We start from the raw sequence: 25,148 nt of genomic DNA on the forward strand, positions 1-25,148 counted from the left end.
GCAAACCTGTTCAGACAGGTGAAGGCTGCCATGGCTGGGAGAAGATATGGCCAGGCTAGCAAGGCAAAGGATCCAAGAATTGGAATAACAGGAAAGCTAAAACGTGGTCTGGGAAGGGATTGGTATAAAAATGCACACAAGAGACAGAAAGGATGGTAATTATCCAGCATATGGGAAGTAAAGTTCATTGGTCAAATTCAGTGAAAATTAAAATAATCTCAGCTAAGATATAAAATACCTGTTATCAGGACTGTTATATATATTTTATACATATTAAATTATTTAATCTTTATAAGCCTTTGAAATAACTATTGTTATTATTACCCCCGTTTTATGTATAATGAAACTGAGCCAACAGGGAGCCCTAATAACTTGCTCAAGGTCGCACAGTTCATAAGTGACAAATCAGATGTTTACTCCCAGGCATCCTAGCTGGGCCCTTAGCCATGATGCGCCACTCTCTCTATCAAGAACAAGAGAAGGAAAAGTTCATGATGCTTCGCATGTACATGGCACTCTTAATAGAAATATTCAATTCAAAATGATTTCTTGTCTCTGATTTTATGTTCTCTATGAAACAACATGTAAAGCAGGTCATGTGGGCATTCCACTCATGCTTTATACATGGGAACATTAAGGATTGGAGAAACTACATAAGAATTTTAATGGAGGGCAAGAACTAAAGTCCTGCTTTTTTTGTCCTATAAAATACCTTCCACCTTGCCAAGTTTTCTATTGAAATTTGGGAAACATTCTTCATCCTCATGCCAACTGCCTTAGTTTAAAAAAATAAAGAAAGAAAGAATGTCAACGCTCATTTAGTTTTGAAACTGATGGATTTTAAATCACCAGTATCAAAGCAGGCTATTCTTTCACTATTTGTTTGCCATAACTGGGAAAAAAGATTAGATCCTCCATTCTCATATTACCTTGTCATGCTGTGCGCAGGCCCCGAGAGTGTGACCAAACCCACCCAATAGTGTCCCCTCCACAATCACTCGGTGTAATTAGACTTTCAGAATTAGAAAGGGTCTAAAAGGTGGTTTTATTGAATTCTTAGAAGACAGATATATCACTGTGAACTAACAGCTAATTTTCTTACAAAATATTTTGCATTAATGGATTATCTACTTAAGTATAAATCATTTATATGGTATTGTTTTGTTCCTATAGCTATGTTCCTTTACAAGTATTCTATGTCCTTTCCATGTGTACTTGTTTTTACTCAGAACTTAGGTTTTATTTTCTTGAGTGGCAGGGTTTATTTCTCAATCATACCACTACTTTACCAAAGAGAGAGGAACAAAGAAGAGAAGAGAGGAAAAAAACAAAGAAAGAAACAAACATACAAATCTTGGAATCCAGTTTAAAAAACTATGTCTGACTGTGTAACTTATCTGTTTCAGTGGGTACTGAAGTCAGGGTGGAGGAGGATGTCATTGATACCATCTGGAAAGCCTAATCTTCTAACCTGCTTTCTCCAAAGATGGGATGGCTTTCCTGCTCTCTTGGCAACCTCTCAGTCCTACCCCAGTGGTTGGGGATAAATGACCCAGAACCAGGAGAGTTGATGATCAACATAGTGAAGGGGAAGGCTTCAAAGAGCAAGAAGGGGGTGTTAATCACGTGGGCAGGGGTGAAAAGAGATTGGCAGGGTGACTTTCAGTCTCTAGCAGTTGCCCTGGAGCACTCTGGTGAAGGAGCAAGACTATTACTAGTTTTCTGATGAAGAAGAGAACATATTTGGTCACCAGAAATCTGCCTCGGACCTTCCTCCAAGCCAAGTTTCTCATCACTGACTAGAAAAAATATCTCATCCAGAGGACAAATGGGCCCTCCTTGAATGTCCTCCTTTTGGGAGCAGTGGGAGAAAGTTAAAGATGTAGGAAGAATTGATAGTGGAAAGAAAGGACAGAAAGCAAGAGGAAGCAAGTGTGGAGACCACAAATACAGCAATAGAGAACGGAACCAGGAGCCACGGGGAGAGAAAGGCCATAGAGAACCACAGCCAGAGGGAGGAGGAGCAGAAAGACAGAGAGAGAGAGAGAGAGAAGGAAAGCTGATTAATTGCAGAGAAAAGTTTCTCTCCTTAAGAATTCTAGGCCAGGAAGTCAAACATGGCACAGAGCATGGAAAGGAGACAACAGACGCCCAGCGCGTGACCCTGGAGGAGCAGGAGTTCAGCCCGATGGGAGCCCCATCTCTCCTCCTGATGGCTTCTGTCCTTGTGCATTTCATCCTGGTGAGTTTCATTGTGAAAAAGCAGAAAGATGGCATTTTTTCCCTTCAGATAACTCTCAGAAGAATCTGGGAGGGAATGGATTGGGTGGGGGGCAGGGGCAGACATGTGGAGAACCCAGGAGGTAGTGGAGAGACGAGTAACTACAATGTTTTCTTAGTATTATGGGGTTACCCAGATGCATGTGTGCCTGTTGGCAATGCCAAGGAAAAGGGGCACAGAGATTAGGTTAACCATGGACACAAGCAGGATAACTATGGCACTTTAGAAGAGTCACTTATGTAAATTTCTCTTTTAGCATTCTATCATCCATCCCTCAAAATCCCCAAATAATTTATAAAAACTAACTACATTACAATTCCACTAAACAGAACTTCCCACACCAGCCCTAATATGATTTTAGTAGTTTAGGTAAGCAGGATAACTATGGCACTTTAGAAGAGTCACTTATGTAAATTTCTCTTTTAGCATTCTATCATCCATCCCTCAAAATCCCCACATAATTTATAAAAACTAACTACATTACAATTCCACTAAACAGAACTTCCCACACCAGCCCTAATATGATTTTAGTAGTTTAGGTACTTCCAGTCCAAAAATGTTAAGAGAGGGAGGACTCTTTAAAAATACTTTAGAAACTTACCTATCGGGTACAATGAACTCTATTCTGGTGACTGGCACACTAAAAGACCCAACCCTAAAAGCATCATACAAGGTATCCATGTAACAAAAACATTTGTACCCCTTAATATTTTGAAATGAAAATAAAAATACTTTGGGCCCTTTATTTCTCTCTATAATGAATTGGAAGCCCCTGAATAATCTATTAGCTGGGAAAGGGGTCACTGAACTAAGGGATTCTGGACAATTGTCAAGAAGTTTGTGTAGCTATGAAATCTAGCAAGGGGGAGAGCAAATGAAGAAGCTGAAGGGTGTATTCCTGTATAGCTCCTGTGCAGAATGGGCTGTTTTCTTCCTATATACCAGTTAAACTGATATCTGAAAATACATTTTTTTCCTTTTCTTATATTTTCTTATTGCTTCCTTTTCTCTTCCTTTTCCTTTTCTTCCCTTCATTTCTCTTTTCTTTTCTCTTTGTAACAAGCATGAAAAGTGGCATTTTATCCACTGCGCACTTCAGGCTTCTCTTAATTTTAGTGAAGAAAGTGAAACAAAGTATCAGAGTCGTTTGGAGGAAATACACACTTTGTCAGCTTTAGTGGCCATCTATTTTAAATAAAAACAAAAACTGATAACCAGGAGTTTCTCAAATGTTATCTGCAAAGGATGGCTGGGATGTTAATACTTCTATAAATTCCTTTCACTTAATAGGTCTTGAGTATGTGTATTCTCTGACCTCCTGTTGCCCCACCATAAACGCCCAACAGGTACAAATCTCTGTGACTTTTTTAAGTGCCTTTGTTGATTTCATGACATATCGGGTCATTTTTTTTTTTTTTCATCCATGGTATTGGATGACCAATACAGCTTCTGTAATTAAGTTTAGCTACCGAGGTCTTTGAAGGAGGAAGTCAGCCTGAAATATAAGGTAGAAGAAGGAGTGGAAGGTTTCTTTACAAGGAGTAGAAGGGATTTGATAGTAATATCAAGGAGTTGTTAGAGCAAACTAGTCCCCACTTCTATTAATTCAGTCAACAGATGCTTTATATGATAGAGATTGATTTGAATTCTGGCTCTATCAATGGGTGTGTATAGGTGGTCACATTACTCAAAACTCTGTGCCTTAGTCCCTAAACCTTTCAAAGTAAGGTTAAATATAACCACAAAGAAGGTTACTGTGGTTAAATGTCATGAAATACTAAAAATTCTTAGTCTGGCTGGCATCTAGTAGCCATTTAATAAATAAGGTCCTCCCACCACCACCACCTTTCCCCTTCTTCTCTTGTATGGTAAGTTATTGTCATACTCAGGATGAAAAAGGGCAGCAGGCTGGAATTCAGCAGGGCAGGAATTAGGAGGACAATAATGATATCCTGAGGGACAGATCAGGAATTTTCTAGGCCAACATTTTGATATAAATGGCTGCCTCTCATGCTCACTCACACCCCAAAACCAGGTTAGAAGTTTGCTCTTCCAGGTTCCCTCACCTCAAGAGCAATATCCCCCAGGCATGGGGAGGTGAAGATAACAGTCCTGAATGTGAACTGACCCTATGACCGTGTCCTCATCTTTACCGGTTGATCTAACACAGCACAACCATGAAAGATGATTAGTAGGCAGTTGTGCACAGCAGACGAGATGATTTCCCTGTCTGAAACTATTTCCCTTCCTACAGCTTCCTGGGTCAAGATGTGAAGAAAACTGTGGCAATCCTGAGCAGTAAGTATCAGAGTTCAAGCTGCCAGCAAGGAGGAACAGACAGAAACATCGATACCCCAAAAGGGGTCAAGATGTCATTAGATATCTATGACTTCCCTTTATTCGTTTTTACTTAAATGGGCATCCGCTTACTAATCTCATAGATGGGTTGTCACAAAATAAAGACATGTGTTTGTGTCATCCTAAATTCTCAAAATAACACTGCTGACAGCATTTTTGCCAACCTTCCCATCAAAGCAACTCAATTAATCTCAATTTATGTAGTCATAGGGATTTGCAAAAGATTTTCTTAGCTATGCTTCTCAGTGACTCATCAGGACAGACTGGACTCAATATCTGCTCACTGGTATGTATATTTATTTGGGTGGTTTCCATTGAGTCCAGTCTGTCTTGATGAGTCACTGAGAAGCATGGCAGCATTACTACTTCAAGTCTGAAAAGCATCTTCTAGTTTTTAGTGTATGTTAATATGTACTGAAGACTTCATTTAGGTATCACTTTGATGTAGTTATCCATTAATCCAAACCTGTCACAATTAGGTCTTATGTAGGCACAGAGGACATAAGATAAAAATGTAAAACATTCATTTCACTTAGAGGAACTATAAAATAAAATTTTAAAAAGTAGGGGTAGTTTGAATAAAAGATTTGTTCAGGCTGAAGAAAAACACATATTTAATCATGGAAGGGTTTTCCAATAGCAAGTCTGTTAAACCCAGGGAAATGGGGATGGTGTCAATTACTTGTCACGTGCATGTTGGTTGTTGGCTATGTGACATATGCTGTCTGAGATTTTAGATAGCTACCACCCTAGGAAGAGTCCTAGGAAGAGTCAGAATCTAATTAGAACTAGAGGAGCTTTGAACACATGAGGAAGCTGAGAAAACCAAGAGGAGGCATTGTTGAGTGAAAAAAAAAACTGTATTTTCTACTATATGTGAAAATAGATTCAATAGATTTCAAAACATGGATGTATCAGAAAATATTATTAAATGACAAAATTGACTAATCTTCAAAGATATGCAAATACTTTGCTTCCCCTTCCCTCCAACCTCTGATCTTATTTCACACTCTTCATATATAAGCCTTAATTTTTTCATTCTTCCAGAGAAAATTTACAACTGCCACAGTTAATTCAGAATACTTAGTTAGATTTCATGGTGGTGAAGTTGGCTTCTACTTTTTCCCCACTCCCGTTTAGTCTCAGTGGACATACACGTAATTTTTGATCCTGGATGTGAAAATTTAGGGTCCTCCTTTTGGTGAGTGTGATATTGTGAAGTATTCATGTAAGGACTGGTCTTCCTCTTATTTCCTGGCATATCATTCCTGAAATCCTTGAAATCTCCAAAGTAGTGTCTTTTTGTATGCTAATGAGTTGACTGGTGACTGGCAGCCCCTGGGTAGCTTCAAGAATGAGTCTGGTCACCTGAAAGACCAAGGAGGATTAGAGGGTGGGACTTTTCAGCCCCATCTAACATCCAGGGGAGGGAGAGGAGCTGAAGATTAAGTTGATCACCAATGGGCAATGGTTTAATAAATCATGCATATGTAAGGAAGCTTCTCTATTAACCCAAAAGGACTGGGTTCAGAGAGCTTCTGGATAGCTGAACACTTGGAGTTCCTGGAGGGCTGTGTACCTGAAAAAGGCATGGAAACTCCATCCCCCTTTGCACATGCATTGCTCTACTCATCTCTTCATCTATGTCCTTGGTAATATGCTTTATAATAAACTGATAAATGCAAATGTTTCCCTGACTTCTATGAGCCGCTCTAGCATATCAATGCAAACTGAGGAGGGGGTCATGGGAACTCTGACTTACAGCCAGTGAGTCAGAAGCACAAGTGAAACAACCTGGGGCCTGTGGGGGGAGTCTTGGGGATTGACCCCTCAACTTGTGGGATCTGATACTATCTCCAGGTAGGTAGTGTCAGAATTGAATTGAATTAGAGAACACCTAGCTGGTGCTCCCCGTGGGGGGATTGCTTACTTGGTGTAGGGGGCATACCTCCTTGCATACCACCTCTGGTGTCAGAAGTGCTGGGAGAATATAGCAGGAAGAAACTGAGTTTGTTTTTCCTACATTCTCAGTGAGAGTGTTGCAACAGCTTGTGAAACACAAGTTACAAACTTGATTGTGTTGCTTTCATACTTAAAACTGAATTTTTCTTTACATTTACATTTTATTGACCTTAAATATATACGGGTCTTAACTTTCACATCCATTTTCAAACCCACTCTTTGTAAACTTACATTCCAAGTTCTCTCTTGGTAATTTTCATCATAACTGTCCTTATAGTAGTTATGTACACATTTTCTATGAACACTGTTCATGATACTACCTTAATCTGTTTTATAATGATTTACAAAAGGATTTCCACAATGCGATCTACAGTATAAAACACTATTTAAGACATGCCATGTCTCAAAGATTCAACTAGCCACATTGAAGTTTAAATAATAAAACCCATGATGCTTTCATTATAACAAGCCATCCTATCATATTATAACCCATATTTCTGAGCCCAGAGTTGTAACATGCATTAACTATATTTTTTAATATAAAAAACTTTATTCTTTTTTTCATAGTTGCCTGACCACAGACTGGGTCCATCTCTGGTATATATGGTAAGTTTCAGCTCTAATATCCAGAAAGATACTTTATTTCTCAAGAACATTAATTTTTTTCAAGCTTTCACATATATAATCAGCAGGGGGAAAAAATGACAACCTGCACACTTACTTAGCATCTCATGGAGTAATATTTCTTTATCTCATCACCAACCTATGTGACAATATGTCAGGATTTCCTTTTTCAATACCACCTTCTCGGCCAACATCAAAAGATTATTGTGTCCTTCTCTCTGGGTCTGTTCTAGAAATATCTGTACAGAGGAGATGACTTTAGGAAGTAAAAAGCAGTCCCTCCAAACCACCTTCAATGTCTTATTAGTTGTTTTCATGAATTCATGTAGTCTTGCTGACAAAATAAGGAGGTCCATATGTAAAGTGAAAGCCTTACAAATAAAATCTTATAATTATTCTATAAAATATTCAAACAAGAATCAAAATGCAGATGTTAAAGACTGATTATGCCAGAGCTGGGAAACAAGGCAGATCCCAGAGCTGCCTGTTGCCGTGGGCTCCTGCAGGTTACTGGTGGTGATCGCCGCGCTGCTCCTGCTGTGGGGCCTCACTTCGCTGTGCCTCCGCTGCTGCTGCCTGAGTCGCCAGCAAAATGGGGAAGAAGGGGGCCCGCCACCCTACGAAGTGACCGTCATCGCTTTCGATCATGACAGCACTCTGCAGAGCACTATCACTTGTGAGTACATCGGCCTTATGACATGGGAGAGGGACCCAGATTTAAATGACCGATTAAGAGGATACGCAGGTATATTGCACCCCTGATGGGCTGTTATTGACGATTCCAGGACTCAGGGTTGTTTTCATTTCCAGAAGCCTCAAGATGCAGTGACCTGGACTGTCACTGATGCCGTGTCCTCAAATATGTGTCTGGCTGATCACAGAGTGAAAAAAGAAGGGAAATATTGGAGACAACATTGGAAGTGTTTTGTAGAAAGAATTAAACAGTTTATAAATAGTTATTTTGCTAAAAGTTATTTTAAATTCTGAGCATAACCCTCTTTCAAAATGTCTTGGAGTTTGTGAAAACCTAAATTTTCTATTTTTAAAGACATTAGTGGTATGTACTTTCAGTTCTTTATTCTTCAAATCTACACTAGATTTTGTCCCCAACATTACTTTGATGATTATAAGTCACCTTTATCTCTTTCTGTTCTATTCTTTATAAATATATTCTTTCCTAAAATTGGGGAGTAAATACCAGACAGAATACCAGGTGACAAAACACTGTGATATTTATTTTAAAAAGAGAATAATTTGAAGTGTTGTTCACCTTTTCTACTTCCCATTCTCACTGTCATCTTAGAAAAAAGATAAGACCAAATAAATATTACTAAGGAGTCTACAGTATCGATGGATTGTTGGGAAAGGATCTAAGTTTGAAAGAGGAAAGGATGGAGTTGTAGGATATGGGAACACAATTTATATTATCTGAGGATACCAGAGAAGACAGGTTCTTCTAGGAGAGCAGCACGTTGGTCTCCAAACAAGCTTCACAGGTTTTTCATAAAATTTGTGGCAGGGAGTGACAATGCATTTGGACACTTGTTAAAAATGAAGGGGCATTAAATGTCTGGGGATGTCACATTCTCTTTACTATTATTATGTAATTTTTTTCTGAGACAAGGCCTCAGTCTGTCGCTGGGGCAAGAGTGCAGTGGCATCATCATAGCTCACTACAATCTCAAACTCCTGGGCTCAGCCTCCTGAGTAGCTGGGACTACAGGCACACACTACAGTGCCCAGCTAATTTTTTCTATTTTTGATAGTCATGGGGTCTTTCTCTTGTTCAGGCTGGTCTTAAACTCCTGACCTCAAGCAATCCTTCTGCCTTAGTCTCCCAGAGTGCTCCCAGAGAGCATTATAGGCATGAGCCACCATGCCCGGTCTCACATTCCCTTTGGTTCCTTACCTCTGCCCTCTCTTTCTCTGCAGCCCTGCAGTCAGTGTTTGGCTCTGCAGCCCGGAGAATCTTGGCTGTAGCTCACTCTCACAGCTCCCCGGGCCAACTGCCCTCCTCTTTGGACACCCTCCCAGGGTATGAGGAAGCTCTTCACATGAGTCGCTTCACCGTAGCAAGGTGTGGGCAGAAAGCACCTGATCTGGCCCCTGTCCCTGAAGAAAAACAGCTGCCTCCAGTGAAGAAGGAGTCTTCTGGAGTAGAACGCTCTTCGGACTGATGGGAACTGAGATTTTATAAATGGGGGTTTAGGTATCCCCAAAGTCTGTGGGGAGTCACAGACAAAGGGAACATTTTCTTTGCTAACTCTCAGAAGTTTTAGGATGGTACCTTAACATCATCCTGCGGAAAAGATGGTTCTGTAATAACTCCTTATTTTCAGCCACTTGTATTTGCTGATACAGAATGCTCTAATAGGGAATTCTCATTCTTTATCCAATGGCCAAAATTTGCAACTAACATCTAGCTGTGTTGAATACTATCAAACCCTAGCATCATTGTATCTTGAATTCCTTCAACTGTTGACTACTTATAAAATTTCTTTAGCCATAAGATACTGCAAGTTGCTTAGATTGTGGTAAACTTGAAGAGAAAGACAGCAGTGTCAGCATAGCCATCAACTTAGTGCACTGATGCATGCGTCTTTCCTCCTGAGAGAACAGTCAGTTTTACACTGAGTAACAATGATCATCTTGGACATCATCTAATACCCACCTGGATATCTAAAACCCAGGGGTGGAATTGCTGGCATGGGCTAAGAGAACACAGTATAGTATTGAAGTGTCAAATATCAAAGTCTTTCTTTCATTCTCCTCCTATCTACCAGCAGTATGAAAAACTACATACAGTACTTTAACAGTTCAATTAATTCTTCAGGTCCTCAGCCCTGCAAACGGGTACAGATGCACACAGCAGCAGCCACGTGCTCATGCACCCTTTTTTTAACACTAAAAGAATAGCATTGCTTTGCTTCTTTACACTTCCTGTTTCCACCACTTAAAGCCACAACAGGTCTCTAGTGACACATGGTACTCTCTAGTGGTGACCCTCACTGCCACCTAGTGGAGCCCTGGTAGAAAATATACTTTCCTTTTGGCATATCTACACAACTTTCCAGTTTTTGGAGCACAAACAAGTGCAGAACTAAGCCCAGATGGGACAGTTCCCATGGCACCATTCTGCTGTGTAGTGCTAAGCTGCTCACCTAACATATTGCCTCCCAAAGTTCTGCTGTTGGAAAGTCAAAGAAGTGAAGTGCACGTGGGGAAAAACTACTCACCTTGGATAAGTCACTGAAATCTTTAAAGCACAGTTTTCTCATCTGTAAAATAGGGGACAATAATACTTCACAGGACTGTTGTGAAGATCAGAGAAGCTATTAATAAGTATATGTGACATGATTTGCAAAGTATTATGCACATGTGTTTGTTATTATTCTTACTATGGTCATTTAATCTTCACCTACCTGCTGTGATTCTGCTGAGAGTTATGTTCTGGTTTGTCCGTTTGCCAGCCAGCTGTGCTATTGTTAAGTCACACCTGAAGTGGCTTTATCCTATCAATAAATATTTGTTAATTAAGGTAAACAACAAAAAGTATAAGTTATTCCTCTTAATATGTTCTGTGTAGACGAAAGGGATATTTGAGAAAACTCATTGTTTATTAGGCAATTAGCTGCAGTCTTCAGGGAGGCAATACAGACCAAGGGATTTGGATGATCAGTGTGGCACCCCATTAAATGCATTCTTGGAATGCTCACTCAGACCAGAGGGAAAAAAGTTCTGAGCATAAGCTGATGGTGATCTGAATTTATCCTGAGTCATTTATCACATCACCTTGGGAAACTGTTGAAATGTATGAATTGTTAATAGCCGCTGCGGTGGCCTTGTTGCACCACTGTCAAATAAATCATTTAGTCACCACACATTCCATAAGGTATTCCAGGCTCTTTCATCCTTCAAGACACCACTGACTTGGTATCTAAGACACCAGTAGGACTGTGGGTCCTTACTGTCACCTTGTACATAATGTCTGATACAGGGCTGGGCCAGAAAGAAACATGGGACCTCTGAGTACGGAGCTATTAGCTGCTCCCTGTAGGTGACCTGAGAGACCGGCCTCTGCAAATTCAGAAATTATGTACAGGGATACTTGTACAGGACAAGGTTTAGGATGACAAACCCAGCAGTGAGACAGATCAGCAGAAGAGGCGACAGCTCAGGAAATCCTCACTTAGGAGTTGTTTCTCCATCCTAGAGACAGAACAAATAACCAAAGAAAGGTTAGTGAAAATACCAACATTTTCATTTTTCCTTCTTCTTGAATAGAGACTTAAGATCGCTTAAAGGCTGGCCCATTCACTGGGGGCTTGGGTCCTCTTCTTCCACGGGACACCGCATTGCTCTGGTATGATGGACCTGAGGTTTTACTCCTGACTATTTCAATGAGCTGTGAGTAGTTAGAGGCACATCTTAGGCTCCCTTCCACTTCTCTGCCAATTGTTGTTCAGGTCACCTGGTCTTCTTGTTCAAAGGAAAGGAAGGGTGCCTCCAACTGGGGTGAGGACCTGAAAGAGGCAAACTCATGCATAGTGGTTAGTGTCTGACCCACTTAGTTTGACATATTGCTTTGCTCTGCTCTCCTTACTCGTGGTTATATCCCCACACTTACCTCGGGGAGCTAGGAAGGTCTCTCCTAAACTATTCCATAGGGGCTTAACTTAAGCCTGCTTCTAGGGGCTACCCTTATCTGGAGGAGGGCAAGCAGTAACACCTTATCCCGCTTTAGATGGAGCTTCTTCCTTCAATTGTGCTATATTTTCCTTTAAAGTATGATTCATTTTTTCCATTTTTCCCATAGATTGAGGTCTCTAGATGTAGGGCTTTGCTTACTTGCCAAGTTACTTCCGATATAAAGGAGGGTCCATTGTTACTCTGTAAAGAGGAAGGGAGCCCATGTCTCAGAATGTGTTCCTTCAGAAGGATTCTGGTAACTTCAGACACTCTCTCCATTCAAGTAGGATAAGCCTCTGCCCAGCCTGAAAAGGTATCTACTAACACAAGTTTAGGCATCTGAGTGAAATCAATTAGCCAATCATTGAAAGGCTGGGGCCCCATATGTTGAGCTCCCTGTGCTGCGGTTTGCTTTTCTGTCTTTGGATTGTTTTGAGAACAGAGAGAGTAGCTCTGTGTTATTTGTTGGATAATTTGTTGCAAATGGGGTCCTCTTAAAATGAGGTCCCACCAAATCCATTAAGGCATTATGCCCATAACGTGTACATTCATTTAGATGCCTTATAAGAGGCTGAACCAAGGCTTAAGGTAGGAGAACGAGTCCATGAGAATTTTGTCTCTGCTTAGCTGTGCCATATCTAATGTCAGAGCCCCAGTCTTTGGTTTTATAGAGGTTTATTTTGGTCTAAATCTAGGTGGGGTATCAAGGCCCTGAGGAACAGATCACCTTTAGTGGCCTCCTTAGCAGCTTTGCCAGTGGCCTGTCTGGGTCCAATTTCAGGTTCCACAAGTCCCTTAAAAACCCTGAGGCAACATAGTCCAGCAGTGCTGTGAGGTCATCCTAGTCTCAGGATCCTGCCATTAAATGTGACTGGGTACCATTCATAGTCACCTGTACAGTATCATTAATGGCATGTAGGTCCTGCATGAATCTATACTCACTGGTATGGGGAATTTAAATTCTTTCTGTATGTCCTGTGATCCTGTCAACCTATACTGCCTTGCTCACTTTTTGGTAGCTTCTTGCAAATGCTAAAATGATGTGCAAATGTACTGAGGCCCAAAGTTCAAAATAAACTGCTCTGCAGTGACAGCCTCCTGTATGCTTCACCAGGCCATGGCATTCAAAGGTGTCCATCAGGAGCTTGGTGGCATCCTCGCAGGTGAGTTTTTGCCACTCCTGGTGCTCCCACTGCTCCCCTAGGTCCAGTGTAGCCACCAAAAGCGTCAGGGTCATCGGCGTCTGTGGCAGCAGGAATAGCATTAGCTCTGGTAGCAACTCCCCAGAGCCTGCCTCCTGGGCCCACAGTGACAAGTATGGCTCCTTCCCTGCCACGTGGCCTCTGCCCCTGGCCTGGCTTGTGGAGCACCATGCACGGCTGCTGCTGGGGGCCAGGGCAGTGGCCAAGGGGTAGGGCCTGGACCCCTCAGGGTGCTTCTGCCTGTGTGGCTTGGTGGTGGTAGCACTCCTGTGTCAATGAAAAATCCCACTAATTGAGTCCCCACTCTCAATCGTACCTGGGGCTCATGTGGGGATATTTGGACTGGAGCCACCAGTGAGGCATGGGGCCCTGGGCCCCCTCCTTTGTCATCTGAGTCCTGGACTTGAAAAACTATTTGCTGTCCTGGGAGTTTCTTGTTACCTGAAGTCCTTTGCAATTTTGGGTAGTGTTCTTTCCAATGTCATTCCTCTTTACAATATGTATACCAATTGTACTTCAATCTGGGATGACCTTTTCTGCTCTTTCCCTTTGACTGCCTCAAAGGACCCTTGGTTGGTGCAGCAAACATAACACACATACCAGTTTCCGTTCTTCCCTAGCATTATATACTTTAAAGGCAATATCAACAAGCTGTGAGGGATTCATGCCAATTGCCCTTTCCACACCCTATAGCTTCCTCCTTATATCTGAAGCACCCTGTCCTATAAAAGTCATACTAACTATGCACACATTTTCAGGGGCCTCTGGACCCACATCTGTATATTTCTGAGATGGCTAATAGATGTGTTCCAAAAATTCAGAAACATCTTCAATAACTTTTTGTTGGCCGGGCGCAGTGGGTGGCTCACGCCTGTAATCCTAGCACTCTGGGAGGCCGAGGTGGGAGGATCACTTGAGGTCAGGAGTTCGAGACCAGCCTGAGCAAGAGCGAGACCCCATCTCTACTAAAAATAGAAAGAAATTATATGGACAGCTAAAAATATATATATAGAAAAAATAGCCAGGCATGGTGGCACATGCCTGTAGTCTCAGCTACTTGGGAGGCTGAGGCAGAAGGATTGCTTAAGCCCAGGAGTTTGAGGTTGCTGTGAGCTAGGCTGACGCCACGGCGCTCTAGCCCGGGCAACAGAGCAAGACTCTGTCTCAAAAAAAAAAAAAAAAAAAAAAAAATAGCTTTTTGTTGTAATTCTTGGACCTTGTTTAAACTCTTCTGTCTAAGAACTCCCCTCCAGAGGCCTGCCAAAATACACTTTCAGTAATGATTTATCCTCATACCATCTGCACTTGCATTAGGATCCCAATTTGTGTAAGTCCAATAATACCCTGCCAGGTGTCCTTGTACAGTCAAGCTCCCTATCTGATATTTCCGTAATGGAAATTGCCCTGCCCTGGCTATGGGTGTCCTCTGGCCCAATTGAGTTCTCCACCAGGTCTTAGAAGGATAGACCATTCCTACTCTCAAGTCATAACCTAGTGGGTGTAGGACTGAAGAATTAGTTCCAGTCACTCCCTCCCTGGCCCCTCTCATGGTGCCAAGATGGTGGCAGCAGCAGCGGGTGCCAGCAATTGCCCCAGGCCTGGCCCCGTGCAGGCTGCAACCCAGGCTGGCTGGGTGGCTCCAGTGGGGGGAAAGTGGCTCCTGTTAGTGCACTCCATGACCTCTGCCCTGGGGGCCCCAGCAGCACAAGCTCGGTGTGGCTGAGCTGCAGCACCTTCCCCAGTGGGTGGGGAGCTGGCAGCAGGGAAGTGGGTTCATGAGATCCAACATGTTTAATCCCTCCCCAATTTTACCACACAGCCTTTCAGACTCTTCATTATGCAATTGCCTGAAAGACTGTACATATGGGATCTTATCCTATTTACCTTATCTTTGACAAAATAATTCCAGTTGTAAGATAGTATAATAATTTAAGGTTCCATTCAATGGTCACTTCTCCCACTCCAGTACATACATTAGCCACACACTATTACAACAACACCATTCTCTTTTAAACATAGACTTAATAGCTGTAAGTTGGCCATTCAACAAAGATTCTCCCCATGGGGCTTTCAGATGGAATAGAAATGGAGCCTCCCATGTTGACAAACAATAGCAACTAACACAACATGACAAGTAGACAATACAGGGAATTTCCCCGCATAAATCATCTTAATGCCAAGACCTTACCAAGTGAATGGGAACCAAATTCTCAAATGAGAACCAACATCTCCTAATCCAAAAGGAAATGAATTCTCCAGGTTCCCTAGTTCTACTCAACTGTGACTTCCACCCCCAATGGTGCCTACAAACAAATAGCCTGCCACAGGGCTGGAAGGTTCAAACATCTTCCCCAATGTGTGGAATCAAGGGTCTCCATGTGCACACTGGGGAACTTACCAAAATGGCCAAGGCATTGACACACTTCCCAAATCTGTTTACTTTTCCTCAACAAGGTTCAGGCTGTGTGGATCTGTGTCTAATTCTGGGAGGGAGAGATGGGAGTTTCCGAGAGTTAATCAGGCTCCAGCAGCTGCTGGTGTGGTCCCCTCCTCTCTCACTCCAAAAAGACATTGCTCCTATTAGCAAAGACCCATGGCTTGACCCAGGGCTGCTCCCCACCTCTTCCAGCCACAGCAGAAGTTGTAGGTTACTGTTCCACCAAGGCAACTAAGGGCCCACCCAAGGAAGCCGAACTTTGTTACTGAAAGTTTGGTACCTGTCCCCCTGGCTGAAAAAAGAATGAGGACAAGTGGTTTGAGGAAAAAGAAAGAGAGGTTGATGAATTTGCCAACAAATGAGGAGGATGGCAGACTCTCATTTTAAAGAATCATCATCTTCCTTTTAAAAGGAAATGCAGAGCTTTTAAAGGGAGGTTTCAGCTTCAGGCTATTGCTGTTTAACTATAGCATCTCTGGTGAAGACTATCTTGTGACCTCCACCCAGACAATTCTATTGAGCCATCTTCCCTGGTACAAAGAGCAAAGAATACTTCCCTACCTCTCTGATTACTAGCCTTGGGCAGGAATGAATTTTTTAATTCCCAAGAAGAGTGGAGGGTGGTTAAAGAGATAACTTGTAATACATTTTGCCTTTTTCAGGCCCTTACTTCTGTTACAAGAGGAAACAGCAGATAAAGAGGGAGTGTAGAACACTTGGGAAAGTAGAGTGAGGGAAAAACATTTTCAAAGGTGAGAAAAAGCTTGGTGCATTTGAGAAATTAAAAAAAGACTAGAGTAGCAGATTATAGGGAGCAAAGGAGAGAGCTCCAAAACATGAAGTCCAAGAGGGAGAAGGGATATTGGGGGAAATGAGTCTAGACTATATTTTACATGCATTGAAAAGCCATGGAAAGATGTTAAACAGGAGTCACTTGATGTAATATGAATTTTAAGACAACTCTTAATGTTACAGGAGAATGGACTAGATTAGGACAAGTATGAAAGTAGGAAAATAAGATGGGAGGTATTAGGGAATAGTAGATATGAGATGATCATGAGTAGAGCTAGGCTTGGTGAGAACAGAAGTAGAGATGGAGATAAACATAGGGATTTGAAAGATTTATTAGGTTGGGGAAGACTGGAGGAAGACTAGACTTAGGGGTGTGAACTAAAATAAAATCTTAAGCCACCCAGCTGACTGAATGGATCCTCTCTTGGCCAAGGGGACCCCAGAAATACCCTAAAGCTGAGATGCTGGCCATGAGAAAGGAGATCAGACACACCTTGTCATGTCCCCTTCCCTTCTTGGAGATATCCTTTGTAACTCATTAGGAGGCCTAAGATAATGCAAGACAAAGCTTAAACCACACCTGCAGGTCATCAATTCACTCAACAGATCACTTGAGTTTCAGTAAATGACCGTGGCTTGTCCTTGATTAACAGACATCCTTAAGTTAAAACATTCCAAGACTTTGGACCAAGTTTCTTTTCTTTAATCAATTACAAATCAAAGAATCTTCCTCCACTTAGAAATGTCCTGCCTTTTTGGGCCAAACCAATGTATGCCCTCCACGTATTGACTTAGGGTCTTGTGTGCAATTCCTGTCTCCATGAATGTATAAAACCAAACTGTAACCTATCTACCCTGGGCACATTTTCTCAAGACCTCTTGAGGCCGTGTGCTCCAGGCTGCTTACACACATTCAGCTCAGAATAAACCTCTTTAGGTCAGGTGCGTTAGCTCACGCCTGTAATCCTAGCACTCTGGGAGGCCGAGGCAGGTGGATCTCTCGAGGTCAGGAGTTTGAGACCAGTCTGAGCAAGAGCAAGACCCCATCTCTACTAAAAATAGAAAGAAATTATCTGGCCAACTAAAAATATATATAGAAAAAATTAGCCGGGCATGATGGCGCATGCCTGTAGTCCCAGCTACTCGGGAAGCTGAGGCAGAAGGATTGCTTGAGTCCAGGAGTTTGAGGTTGCTGTGAGCTAGGCTGATGCCACGGCACTTTTGCCTGGGCAACAAAGCGAGACTCTGTCTCAAAAAAAAAAAAAAGAATAAACCTCTTTAAATTATTTTACAGAGTTTTGGTCTTTTTTCTGTTACCAGGGGAAAATTCAAGACAATAATTTGTAAAAGTGGGGAAAAGGCATTTGATAGTGAAATACATATGAAGTTAATCCAAGACAAGTTCCACTGCACTGTGCAACAAGGAAAGCTCATATGTAGCAATGAAATAAGTCAAAGGTTTCTTTGAAATTGAATGAGTTAAACTTCAATTTGTAAAAAAGAAAAGAAAAAGAAATTCCACATTAGACCTTTAAAATGTGTAATGTTTTTAAGATAATCTACTGGAGACGGTGCAGAGACTGTTGGATATGCCTCTCTAGACTCTGGGGTCTGGAAAGGAGGATATAAATTTGGAAGCCATAGAGTTAAATGTGTATTTTTATATATAGGCATAAATGAGATCAACTCTCCCCATCTTCACTCTCCTTTTTATCTCTCTTGCTCTTTCTTTAATTGTTCATTTTCTACTAGCTTCTTCTCTTGTATACAGCATACAGGAGTTTGGTATGAGTTGTATACTGTAAAAGGGAGGGCGGAACATGAAGGGGAAGAAGAAAAGTGGCACATTGTCAAGCCTTGCACTAAGCAATTTGGATGTTGAACTTGAAGACAATGAGAAGCTACTTAATGTTTTATTCACAGGTGAGTTTCACAATGTGGTGAATGTTTTAGAACTATACCCTGATGGAAGTTTGAGGTCTTAGCTGAAGTGTGGAGAAGGCAGGTCTTAATTCTAGCTAGGGGCATATTGTAAAAATCCTAGTTAAAATGATGAGAGCATGAAAAGGAACATTTTGGAGGTGGTGGTGAAATGACAGTCAACAGAAAATTTTCATTTCAACAGAAAATTCTAAGCTGTGCTCAAATTGAAAAAATAAGTAACAGAGTGGTTAGGAAATATGATTTTTACACGATTGTTCTCTAGGTCTTTCCTCTAATTCTAAGCGGTGGAGATTCACTGACCCCTCTGTATCAGCACAAGTGACCTAGACACACACAAGCTGCCTGCAGCCTGGCAGTGCAGCACCACCTTGCAGCTTCCTCCGAGTTTCCTGGGGTGACTACACTGGACAAAAAAACCACATTCTCTGTCATTTTTTACTTGCCAGAACTGAAGCTCCTGGAAACATTTAGGGCTGTGTCTAGTGTGATGTCAGTATCTGAAGGAAAGTGTGAATATCTACACAGCAGGAGGAAATGACCCTGGTAGCACAAAACTCCTAATCTGAGTGGGAGACCTGAAAGATGGACATATATTCTATTACACAAGGACAATGCAAACTCTCCTTTCACGGGGGAAGTGGGGGCTGCCAGAATGTTCACCGGGCTGTGATGACAAGTTCTGCCTGTGGTTTAGAGACAAGTAGCACAGTACAGGGTGCTTTGCAGTGTAACAGGCTCCATGAACAAATTTCAACAGCCCCTGTCTGTTTTTTTATACTCTCCTGTCTTAACTAACTACTTAAACTTTTTGGGTTGTTTCCCAGAGATGGCAGAATTTTTACAAGACATAGGAGCTGAGATTCCCAAGTTCCTTGTGCAACAATTCTGATGCTAAGAGTCATCATCCCCCAGGACCTGCGCCAAGGCACGTGGCCTCTCCTTAAAAAGCCCACGATCTCTGTTGGGCAGGGAGACGGATTTGAGACTATTTCTCCTGTTCTCTCGACAGACATCTTTCGCGTTAACATTCCTTTCTTCCTTGGCAGTCCTCGTTGTTTCAATAACTAGATCTTTGTGTGGTGAGCAACTGGACCTAGGCAGAAAGCCCCTTGCAGTTTGGGTAACAGCAGTGGCCGCTTTCAGTCCAGGTCTAGGTCAGGAACTGCAGCATAAACTCTTATCGAATTGGCCTTGTAGGTATGGCTCTAAAAGATCCTTATTAAAGGATCTGATTAGTTAATACGTTAAGAGTTTACTTGCATATGAACATATGGAAATAAAGGAAAAACAGGAATTATTTAACAAATGTAAGTGTCAGGGGATTAAAATGACAAAGTCTGGGGATAGCGAGTTTTGAGTTTTTTTCCTTGGGTAAAAAAGGCTTGGCCAGAAGGTAACCAAGAGACCAGTATGGGAAGTCTGCCTTTGAGCAATCTGACTGGGAAAGCAATTTCAGTGATTTATGGATTATCCAAGATAATGGAGAGTTCACCTGTGGAAAATATTCGACATGCTGTCTCTGAGTAACGTTGGCCAGTATCCTTCCACTGGCATCTCCACCCCAGTTAACCCAGAAGTGCCCTATTTCCCAGAATTTCTCACAACTTTAAGAGTCTGCAAAGGGTACCATGAAAATAGTAGTGTTTGAGTTGAAATCTGAAGGATGATAGAACTTTAAACATCAAATAAACAGTATAAAGGCATTTTCTGTTTATGAGCACAGATAAAAAACTGAGAATGTGAATCATGGAGAATGGTAAAAATTCCAAGAGTGATACGATAGGAATGAATCTGGGAAGACAGGTTGGCATCTTTTTATGGAAGGCATTAAATGTGAGCGTAAGCAGTTTGGACTTTATCCCGCATTTGATGAAAGCCATTGTAAGTTTCTGAGGTGGAAAAAGGGATAATGTGCCTTTTAAGATCCTGCAGGGTAATTAAAGATCCTGGCCCCAATCCAGCTCAAGGAGGCCTAAAGAGTTGAGTTAAAACAAAGGAATCCGCCAGACACTGTCCCCACCCCTCCCCTGGAGCATGACTGAGACCATGCTGACCTTTATGGAAGACGGCCCTACCATGCCTGGCGATGCACACCCCATCCCCGAGTTGATGTTTCCTTGTTTGTGGCTGTCTAACCCCTTGCTGTCTCTGGGTGCTGCAGAGAACCGCCCAGCCTGCTTACGTGCCCTGGCATGTAAGTTCCCCGAATAAACTCACATCTCTTTTCTCTGGTCCTCCAGTTTGGGTTCTTTGGATCAGTTCACATCATGCCGAGGCTTTAAAGGCCCTTAATTTCCAGAACAGATGATTTGTTGTCAGTAGACGATGAATAAGAGAAGTGAAATACAGAAGACACAGTGACCATTATGGCTATTGAACAACCCCCAAAGGCAAAGCCTCTTTAATTTCTATGATAAAAGCCGACAAAATTATGAAATGAGGCAGACTTTCCTCAGTTCTCTATTTGTAGGCTGCCCAGTATTCAGCCTTCAATTGTTTATATTGCCCTTTGGTTCTCGCTGTTCCTGTCTGATACATGATAGTACAGCTCCAGGTATCTAAACTTTTCTTGGGTTCCGGTTTGTACATCAAATACCCACATACAGGATCTCTCTTATACTCCCCTCTTGCATTACACTTAGGACCTGCTCTCTCCTACAATAGTAATTAATACTAATTCTTGTGTTAGGTCCGGAGTCAAGAGGGAGACATGTGAAGTCTCAGGTGTAGCAAAATGTTGTTTATTTTGAGTATCTGGGTGTAAATGGGTGGAGGCCAAAAGAGTGTCCACTACGAGGGAGGGGAAAGCCTTGGGTTTTATAGAGAGTTTTCTTGGGAGGAGTGAGCAACACCTGCAGAGATAGGGGAGGGGAGTAGTAGCTTCCTCCTTATTAGGCGGGATAGGAATGTCGGTGCAGCTGTCTGTTAGATTTATAACTTCCAGACTCTCCAGACTCCTGCGGCTTTTGTTTCACAGGCTTTATGACCACTATCTAAGTATTACGTCCTATACATATTTTTTGGGTTCCCACTCTAAGTAAACCCAACAATTGTTAAGTGGTAGAGTCCTATCCTCTTCCTCTCCCAAAGAGTCATAAATTCAAACTCAGTAAATACCAAAGTAGATAAATGCAAGTCCAAGTTAATGGCGACAAAAGTTCATCAAGGGTCAAGTAACAGGTTAGTAATCGCAACCATTTGAATGTCTCCTGGGCACTTAGCTCAGTACCCACTGACTTTACCAAACTATATGTTCTCTCTTTTTTTTTTTTAGCTTTGGAGTCTGGGTTGTAGGGAAGTAATGTAATCTGCAGAGACCTGAATGACAGCCTGTTTTACACTCAACTTTCTCAGACTTCAAACACCAAACTGAAAAATTCTTTGCTCTTATTTTTTATTTATTTTTTACTTTTAAATCAAATCTATTTATCCATACAGATTAAAAAGTCAAATAGCTCTGCAAGTATCATGAAGAAAAATAACACCTTCGCACCACACACATATTTTCTACTCCCTGCTTTTTAGCTGATATTTTAAACCTACATTTCTCCAAATAGTATGCATATGCTGCTATTCTTGATTTTTATTTTCAGCTTCGAACATTATCTATTGACTTGCTATTATAGAAGATGAATATGAGGCTCTTTTTTTACCACCACCATCTCTACCCCAGCTACCATCACACATCTGAATATTTCTCATGCCCACCCATCTTCCACATATGGTTATGTCATAATTTTGATCAGGTCAGTATAATGAGAAGCAAAAAAGAGAGCATTAATTAATGGTTAAGAGCCAGAAACTGTAACAAGCTCAATGAAAGAATTTCAATGACTCCTAAATGTGTTTTTATAATCCTCTCCCTTAACTAAGTACTTGACCTTTTGAGTTTTTTCCCAGAAATGGTGGATTTTCTACAGGACAAAGGAGGTGAGATTCTGAAGGCCCCCAGGGCAGACTTCTTGATGCCAAGATTCAGCATCCCTCACAACCTGCCCTCAATGCCTGCAGTCTCCAGTTATACCATGACCTGCCCCAAGGCAAGGGGCCCCTCCTCTAAAAGCCCTTGATTTCCGTTAGCTGGGGAGAAATCTGAGGCAGCTTCTCCTGTTCTCCTGACTCTGTCATATTAAAAATTCCTTTCTTCTTTGGCCATCCTCATTGTCTCAATAACTGGATCTTTGTGTGACAAGCAACAGGACCTAGGCAGAAACCCCCTTGCAGTTTTGACATCCAAGCCAGGCTTAGGGGTTAAAATTCTGGCTTTGCCCTTTAATCCCTGTCCAATCTTGGTGTAGTCACTTAATCATTCCATGCTTCATTTCTCCATCTGTAAAGTGATGATAAAATGAAGTATTACATTATTATATGAGGATTAAAGGCGTTTATATACAGGTATTCACATATTAATAAAGCATGCATATTAATCAGTAGTAATTGCTTTTGTCGTCTTGTAAATTACCTTCATCTCACTCTTATGATAAATCCTGTTTCCTTTATCCCATGTCTTTTCCTTTCTTGGTTTATATCCTCATTTTTGGGGTGCCTCCTGAAAATAGGTACATGAAAAGTAAAGTTTTGGAGAGCTTCTATGTCTAAGAATGTCTTGAGCTCCCCTTCCCCTTAAACAGTAGTTGAGCTTGGTATAAAATTCTAGAAAGAAAATAATTTCCCTTAGAATTTTGATGGTCTAGCTCTTTAAATAAAGTCTGACCAAACTCCCTCATTGTGTGACACTCTTAGTATTTGATGGTTGGACCTCTAATTTACATTCCCTTCCCCCTTCTTCTATCTCTGTCCTATTGCTTTACTTTCTAGGAAATTTCCTCAACTTTCTTCTAATACATCCACTGAATTTTTTTCCTTCTCATATTTTTAATTTTTAACTTTTTGGTCTGAATGTTCTTTCGTTGCAGCTGTTTTTATTTCATGAAAGCAATCTTTTCTCTTGTTTTACTGAGGATATTCATGATGCAATTTTTTGATGTCTTTATCTCTCTGAGTAGTCTTTTTTATTTTCTCCAAGTTGTTTTTCATTGATTGTTTCATGTTAGATCTTTCCTTCAAATCCCTGGTGATCCTTGACTTCTTGCTGTCTGCTCATACTAAAAAATGAGATGCTAAAAAAGCTCATTTGAAATTTTACACGCATGAAAAAACCTTGTTAACCATGGTCTTCTGCTGGGCAGACTGTCATTTGGGCTGGTGTAGTTCTGGGAACAGACTAGGAGGAAGAAGGTTGGGGATGCAAGGTTGGGGACTTACTCTCCCTGTTTTCAGTATTCCGTCTTCTAACAGCCCTTTTCCCTTAGCTTTTCTAGTCCGTACACTCTCTGTTTATCCTGCAAAAATAATAAATCTCCAGGCTATGCAGGGATGGGGGAGAGACAACTGCTGTACAACATGGCTGTATTGGGCTAGGGAGGTAACCTGGCTGTGGAAATGCCCGAACCTTTCTAAATTCCCTAATGAATAATAGGCCACTTTTGACTTTCCCAGATTTGCCATATTTACATTCCATTTCTTAAATCACTCTGTCAGTTACTTATCATTTGTCAGCCTTCTTTTTAGACTTAATTGATTTCTGTTTTCTCCTCTTCTTTAATTTTTGTGAGTTTTTTACTTGTTTTTTTCTTTTCCAGTCTATCTCTATTTCCTAGGGCTGCCATAACAAAGTAGGACAAACTGAATGGTTTAAACAACAGAAATTTATTGTCTTACTGTTCTGAAGGCTGACAGTCTGAAATCGAAGTGTCAGCAGAGTTAGGTCCTTCTGAGAGAGGATCTGTTTCATGCCTCTCTCCAAGCTTCTGGCAGCCTCAGGTGTTCTTTGGCTTGTGGGTGCCATTTTTCCTGTGTTTTCACACCCTCTCTCCTTTATCCATGTCTGTCTCTGTCCAAATTTTCCCCTTCTATGAGAACACCTGTCATATTGGATTAGGGTCCACTCTACTGACTGAATCTTATTTTAATCATCTGCAAAGACCCTATTTCCCAAAAAGTGCACATTCACTGGTACCAGGAGTTAGGACATTAACATCTTTTCGGGAAACCCAATTCAACCCATTACAAAGTTATTTTAGTGGAGTTTCAGGAGTCAGCAAAGCTAAATACAACTTTTCTTTCTATCATTTTGAATCAGAAGTCTACCCTTCGTTCCTTCGATGATGCCACACTGCAAATTTGAGTCTTTTTTTTTTCCTTTGAGAAAGAGTCTCAATTTGTTGCCCTGGCTAGAGTGCAGTGATGTCCCTGCAGCTCACAGCAACCTCAAACTCCTGGGCCGAAGCGATGCTACTGCCTCAGCCTCTCGCGTAGCTGGGACTACAGGCACACGCCACAGCACCAGGCTACTTTTTCCATTTTTAGTAGAGATGGGGTCTCACTCATGCTCAGGCTGGTCTCAAACTCCTGACCTCAAGCAATCTTCCCACCTCAGCCTCCCAGAGTGCTAGGATTACCGGTATGAGCCATTGTACCCAGCCCAAATTCAAGTCTTTATGTCATCAGCTATCCGAGGCACTGAGGATATAAAAACAATATAATGCACTGTTTGCGTCCTTTTATGAGACGGTCAGCTAGGTGAGACCACAAGAGGAGACAGAGGAGAGGCTCAGGAAAACAAAGTTTCCCATAGTCACAGGTCCTAGAGACAGGAGGCATGGCATGCCATGCAGGACCACGTGGGAAAGACACCAGGGTGGTTGGGAAGCAGAAGACAGGATCGAGGGGAGGTTTAGGCCAGAGCCTTCATTGGAGTTGCCACAGAGAACACAAGGCAGGTAGGGTAAACAGTTTAGGACTGGCTAATATGAGTAATTTCTGTGGACTCTAAACTCTAGGGGTGGTCCCTAGTTGC

General features: G+C 41.7%; 1 protein-coding gene across 1 annotated transcript; it reads left to right on the forward strand.

The window, feature by feature from the left end:
- The first annotated feature begins 1,843 nt into the window (after nucleotides 1-1,843).
- On the forward strand, nucleotides 1,844-9,402 carry TMEM52B (transmembrane protein 52B). The gene is made up of 5 exons (XM_069490489.1): nucleotides 1,844-2,242; nucleotides 4,536-4,579; nucleotides 7,169-7,207; nucleotides 7,732-7,901; nucleotides 9,158-9,402. Exons 1-5 carry the CDS (start codon nucleotides 1,844-1,846, stop codon nucleotides 9,400-9,402), a joined length of 897 nt encoding a protein of 298 aa, XP_069346590.1.
- The last annotated feature ends 15,746 nt before the right edge of the window (nucleotides 9,403-25,148 follow it).

The sequence above is a fragment of the Eulemur rufifrons genome, chromosome 16, assembly GCF_041146395.1.
Source record: "Eulemur rufifrons isolate Redbay chromosome 16, OSU_ERuf_1, whole genome shotgun sequence".
NCBI classification, from domain to species: domain Eukaryota; kingdom Metazoa; phylum Chordata; class Mammalia; order Primates; family Lemuridae; genus Eulemur; species Eulemur rufifrons.

Bases quoted from the DNA above. Each gene is read 5' to 3' on its own strand.
- TMEM52B (XM_069490489.1), top strand. From the start codon at position 1,844: ATGTCCTCCTTTTGGGAGCAGTGGGAGAAAGTTAAAGATGTAGGAAGA. The intron at 2,243-4,535 runs GTGAGTTTCATT...CCCTTCCTACAG, and splicing joins TCCTTGTGCATTTCATCCTG to CTTCCTGGGTCAAGATGTGA. The intron at 4,580-7,168 runs GTAAGTATCAGA...TTTTTTTCATAG, and splicing joins AACTGTGGCAATCCTGAGCA to TTGCCTGACCACAGACTGGG.